This window comes from Zea mays, chromosome 9 (genome assembly GCF_902167145.1).
Source record: "Zea mays cultivar B73 chromosome 9, Zm-B73-REFERENCE-NAM-5.0, whole genome shotgun sequence".
Taxonomy (NCBI): Eukaryota; Viridiplantae; Streptophyta; class Magnoliopsida; order Poales; family Poaceae; genus Zea; species Zea mays.
This window is the reverse complement of record NC_050104.1, coordinates 151,366,238-151,372,494: the sequence shown is the minus strand read 5'-3', so window position 1 is coordinate 151,372,494 and position 6,257 is coordinate 151,366,238. Positions and strand designations below refer to the sequence as shown.

The window sequence follows — 6,257 nt, the reverse complement described above, 5'->3', positions numbered from 1 at the left end:
GGAGTGTTTGAATACACTACAACTAATAGTTAGCTGCTCAAATTAGCTAAATATATCCAAACAGAATAGTTAACAATTCCGTCATTAGGTATTTGTTAGCTAGCTATTTATTACCTAGCTAATTTCGTTAGCAATTTTTAGCCAATTACCTATTAGGTCTAGTGTATTCAAACACCCCCTTAAACAGTATTAAGGATACTGGGTTATGTGACGACATATTCGATTAATCTCAAATTGTCGATAGGAAAGATGAGTCATTTAGAAATAGGTTTGATTCAGTGTACCTCGTTCGTCTGTTCATTTGCTGTTTGCGCGTGTTTTGACAATATGCAGCGTTTTCTCCTATTATTGTAGCACAGCTAATTGAGGATCTATATATGTGGATTCTAGAAAAATATTCGATTAGAAATATATAGTAAGGTGTAGAGGTTACAAATTTTTTATGCTACCACCATCCTAAAAAGGTGCCCGCCGGGCTGCATCTGGACCGGTTATTTGTACTGAAATATGAAATAATTTTTGTTCAGAAAGTTATGGGACAATTGCCTGAAGTCTGGCTCATTGGAAGTCCTCAAGCCGAGGCCACATAGCAGGCCATGCTGCGTTGGCTAGCTGAATCAACAACCAATAACTCCGGCGACTCTTGAGAATGCTTCATTTCTGAGAGTCAAGCCGATTACTTTACTACTCCCTTTTTATTTTAAATTGCAAGTTATTTTAACTTTTCTGAAGAGTCAAAGTATCTCAAATTTTAACCAAAATTATATAGAAAATTACAAAGATTTATGGCACCAGATAGGTGTACTATCTCTACAACTATTAAGACCCAAATGTAGACTGCCCCCGCCCGCTACCGCACGGCTCCCGCGTGAAACGCCCGCAGCGCACACTACGCGAATCCCACCGCGAAACGCTCGCCTGCCTACGCCGCGAATCCTGCCGCTACCGCACGCCCGCCCGCGAGAACCGCCTCCGCAACACCCTTCCCCAAACCCATTCTCCCCACGCGCGGCGCCTCCGCAACAGCAACCGCCGCGCCCGAGCCCAAACCCAAACCCAACCATGGCGTGCATGCCGGCTGTGTCTGCCCCCTCCGTCCTCGCGTCGGCCCCGGCGTCGACCCGCACCCACCTCTGCTACTCAACGGAAATGCGACGCGGCGCGCTCTCCCTCCGTCCCGCCCGCGCTATCCCCACGTTGAGGCTCGGCGGCCACCGCGACGCCCGTGGCGCTGTCGTCGTCCGCGCCACTGCGGCAGAGGTATTTGTGGCTACGGGCACCTACAGCGCTCCCCGAGGCCAAGCGCGTTGTGACAGACTGCCGGTGTTTCGCTGCAGGGAGCCGTGGAGCTGCAGGCCAAGGTGACGAGCAAGTGCTTCTTCGACGTGGAGGTCGGCGGGGAGCCTGCGGGCCGCATCGTCATCGGGCTCTTCGGAGAGGTCGTACCTAAGACCGTCAACAACTTCCGTGCGCTCTGCACTGGTGCGTACGCTATGGATTGAATTTGAATCAGCGCTGGTCACAATAGTTTTACGAGTCGAATTTACCGAGCATTGCTGCTCTTTTGGTTGCGGCAGGTGAGAAAGGGTACGGCTACAAGGGCTGCTCCTTCCACCGGATCATCAAGGACTTTATGATTCAAGGCGGGGACTTCCAGCAAAACAATGTAAGCATTTTTTACCTCTACGCAATTGGTCTGAATGGCCACTGCAGATTTTGTTAAATATTCCTACAACTGAAGAAGATGTGAGTAGAATTGAAGTTCCTATTCATCATTCAACATAGTAAATCATTGCTGACAAGTAACAATAGAATGAACACCAACATGGATGGAAAACCTGAAAGCAGGACAAAATCAGTTATGATTTTTTTTCTGCCAAGACATCCAGTCTGTTAAGCTCGGCCAGATAAAGTTATATTGCACCTATTGATTTGCATACTCGCTGCAAGTCTCCTAATAGTTAAGTATCATGCCTTGCTCAAAAATCAGTTTATTAGTTACGGGATCTACTATGGATTTTAGGATGACTATCACCAGTCAATGGCAATCATATGGGGCACATGTTTATTGGCATATGGGTTTAAGATATAGAACTAGAACCTATATTTCCAGTGCATCAAGCCCTCCACAATCCATGGAATTTGTTGAGCCTGTTTGGATCGGATTCATATTGTTTCTATGGACAAGCTTGTGGAACATTGAACATTATCTCATATTCTCATTCAATGTCTATTAGGCTATCACTCTGTACTATAATCGCACTTTGAAGTTAGCATCCAGCTATCTGCATTGGATCACTAATCTGTACTAGACTGCCCCCGCTTGCGAATCCCACCCGCCACTCCGCCTCCCACGCCTGCGAATCCCACCCGCCGCTCCGCCTCCCCCGCCGCGGAACCCGCACCCCGCCTGCGGAGCCGCTCCTCAATCTCCCATGAATAGCCCGCCACTCCTCCAGCCAAATCCTCGCACGCGTCCCTCGTTGTCCCAACTGCTCCATCCGCGCAGGCCATCCACATGTCGTGCATGGCGGTCGCACCTCCCCCTCCACGCCGGAGCACGCGCCCAACGGCGTTCCCCTCACCCAACTTTCATCCCCAACTATCCCGCCCGTCGATTTCGCCCCATTCGTGCAGGCCAGCCACGTGCCGAACAACCACCCCGCCAAGCGCAAGCCCCGCCGCCGCCTGGAAGGAGGAGGACAAGCCCCGCCGCTGCCACCCTCGCATTGCCAGCCCCCGCCCACCACGCCCACCCCCGCACCACAACTCCCACCGCGCCCGCCGCTGAGGCAGCGCGCGCCCCCTCCCCAACAGACGTGCACGCCAACGCTCCTCCGTTCCATCCCACTGACCAGATCCACCACAGCCTCACACGTCTAGCCATGCCAGCGCCGCCGCATTCAAAGCTACCACAACGTGTGTTGTGCAGATTTGGGCAACCGCAGCTGGGCGTTCTTCGTCAACTGCGACTTCCTCTAACTTGCAGACCTGGCCAACCGCGTCGTCGGCGCTGGTGCTGGCAGCATTGTTGTGACCTGTGTTAAGCACGAGTATCAGCCCGCCGAGGTCACCAAGATGGATGGTGCCATCCAGAGAGTGTATACGCGCAAGAACTGGTCCTCCATGGTGCTCTACAACTGCAGCCACCCCAATAATGTGGTCCCGCTCACCTCGGAGATCGTCAGCGCCCAGACCGGCACGTTCCTCCACCTCCTGCCTGGCTCGACGATGACGAGATCAGGGAACTGTCCTTCGCCTGAAACTTCCTCATCGGTCACAACTAGATTGACTCGGCTGATCTGGCCACACGCCCCAGGGCCATCCACTATACCTCTGACGGTTTCGATTTCTGGTTAGTACAGAGCAAAGATAGGTAGCAGTACTCAGATAGATGTCTCCATGTTTTTTGTTCTCTGATAGCATTTTCCTATATAGAAGCACACTCAGGCTCTAGACGCTTCATAATGCACTCTGTTCATTCTTCTCAAGCACTGGCCTCTTTTTTGTTTGACTATAAAATGTTATTAGTTTATCTACCTTTTGTCCATCAGACGTAATACTTGACAACTGTGTTCTTACCATTTTATTCAAATCTCCAAGGAGCCATCAACTTCCTTTATCTGCTTTACAGATTTACTACCTTGTCATTTGCATAGTGGCAAAGTTGAGCGTTGATTGTTAATATAGATTATTTATTCATGAACTTCAATGGTTAAAGTCTAAATCCAAACTTCTAATTCTTAACATCATTTCACAGTAATGATCATTTACTACCTTGTCATGTTTTTTGTTGAAGGTTGTGTGGTTTAGATATGCTTGTTTGCTCGTGTGTGGACTAATAATGGACTGAAATACTAACAACTACACTAGCTGATAGGTAGTTATGAATTTGTGGATAATCCGTTTGTTTTGTTAATATGTTATTACCGCCAAACTGTTTAATGATTTCAGTGTTCTCTGCATTGTCATATGTCAAAAATTGATTGGTGTCTGTAATAGGGTAGTCAGGTGGTGGCTATAATTTATTTTTTTGCTATAATTTTTTTTCTTGCTATATCTTCCTTTCTATTTATTAACCAGAAAATTTAAAAGCCGACAAATATGTATCCTAATTAATCTAAATTTAAACCTCACTTGTCGGCATATCTCGATGTGAGCATTCAAGATTACCCTTTTCAGAATCATAGTTGGCAGTACCATTTCTGTTATAATATCCTTTGTGTGGAAATTAAAGTATGCTCCCGAAATTCCCAAATTTGAGCGCAGTTGTTATAATCTGCAGGTTGCCATGTGCGTCTGGGTTGTGCTCTGTCGGCCTGGCACCCATGCGAGTAGCGGTGCAAGCAGCGGTAGTAGCCCTGCTGAGCCCAACTCCTGCCTCTCTGATCGCGGTACGCTACCTACGCTTGATATTGTTTGTGGGTTGAAAATTCAGCGATTATTAGGCTCTGCTCGATTCGGTGCTTCGTTGTGTCCATGGGGGGTTTTGAGCAGGGCCTCTGGAGACTTTTGCGCCGCGAGGAGGTCGGCGCTGGGACTTAGATTCATGGTGCTCCTAATACACGTGTTGTTCGTTGGCGCTGTCTTCATCTTGTCTCCGGTCTCACCATTCCCACTTTATTCTCTGTGTGTTGCTGCCTGTTCCAGGGCGACGGTGGGCATGCTGCTCGGCGGCGAGGACATGCACAGGTTCCCGGTGCGCTCCCCGCGGATGGACCGCGACGACCTCATCCGTAGTCCCGCCGCGCGGCAAATCGTGTCCAACTACTTCGGGTACCCAGAGCACACGCCGCCATTATTGGCACCCCTGCTCCGCTTGTTCCGTTTCGTTTCCACTAGCCGTTCAATAACGTTGCCCCGCCATCGATGGACCGAGCAGCATGTTCGGGCCGATGTAGGACGTGCGCATCCCGTACCAGCAGAAGCGCATGTTCGGCTTCGTCACCTTCGTGTACGCCGAGACGGTGAAGGCCATCCTGAGCAAGGGCAACCCGCACTTCGTGTGCGACGCGCGCTCGTCAAGCCCTACAAGGAGAAGGGTAAGGTCCCCGGCAGGTTCAGGTCCGTTCTCCCTTCTTCTCTGTTGCATTGCCCATTGCCTGCCTGCATGCATCGCATTCTCATCCACATCCGCACTTCTCTTCAGTCACATTGCAATTGCACTGCACGTTGGGTTGCGTTGCTTGTTTGTTTCGATAGCTTCAGTTGCCACCTAAAAAAGCTTCTTTTTTCGATTTTATCATTTTGTCTGGTTACAGGAAGCTGCAGCACGCGCACCATGGCGGAGCCGAGTTCGCTGGTTGCGCGTCGCCCACCGGATTGCTGGATTCCAGGGACCCCTACGCCCTCCTGCTTCTTTCAAGTGCCCAGGTAAACGTTCTCAGCAACTAGCTTAAATCTTTTCTGCGTGCTGTTTCTCTTATTGCAAGCAATTCATGTGGGGTGAGCAAAAGAAATCAAAGATTATTGTTTTTTTGTTGTTACATCTGTTCGGAATTTCTCCAGGTTTTCTCCTGAGCATGAAGCCATTGGGCTATGATGTGTGAGGTGCACATAGCAAAAAAAAGGGGAGGGCCCCCTCCATTCCTCTAATCTGGGAGTAAGTGTCAACAACAACCCTCCTTGTGCCTGTCTTTCTGATAGTGCTGTAACCATTAATAATAAGCTAGCTGCTGCTCCCATGACCATGATGCATGTTTATGCCAGCATAGATCCTGAATCATGATGGTCATAATCTGTGTGTTGACGGGCTGTTGTGCGCAGGGGAATACTAATATGGCTACATGATGGCTGGCCCCATCAACCGTGCGTAGAGAAGCTTTGACAAAGAAAAAAGAAATACCTTTGGAGAGGTGTAATCTTCTTCAGAGTGGGAGAAGGAGGGGACAGTGAAGACAGCAACAGAGAAGAAACAAGTCCAGGTTGTTTTTTTAGCTCTTAGGCCTATGATAAGTATATGATAGTAAGTGAGTGAGTAGTAGGCATAATTAGTAGTAGTAGTAATTAATTAGTAGTCGTTTATTAGTAGTTGCTGCCAGTGTTAAGAAGGTGATGAAAAGGCACACTCCGGCTCTCTTCTATGCTCGTTTGTGGCATGGATGGATCTCTCACTGTTGCTATGATATGTTGTTTGATTTACAATATCGTGTGTATAAATATTTCATGTTTTTCACTTTATTTGATTTGCGATACCACACATATAACGATTTCATATGTTTCTCGTGGCAACGCACGGGCATAGACCTAGTAAAAAT

The 6,257-nt window shown here is 48.7% G+C and overlaps 1 protein-coding gene across 1 annotated transcript; it reads left to right on the top strand.

The window, feature by feature from the left end:
• Window positions 1–1,062: 1,062 nt before the first annotated feature.
• On the top strand, window positions 1,063–1,724 carry LOC103640395 (peptidyl-prolyl cis-trans isomerase CYP20-3, chloroplastic). Its single transcript, XM_020544381.1, has 3 exons — window positions 1,063–1,260; window positions 1,338–1,482; window positions 1,578–1,724. Exons 1-3 carry the CDS (start codon window positions 1,063–1,065, stop codon window positions 1,721–1,723), a joined length of 489 nt encoding a protein of 162 aa, XP_020399970.1. The 3' UTR covers window position 1,724.
• The last annotated feature ends 4,533 nt before the right edge of the window (window positions 1,725–6,257 follow it).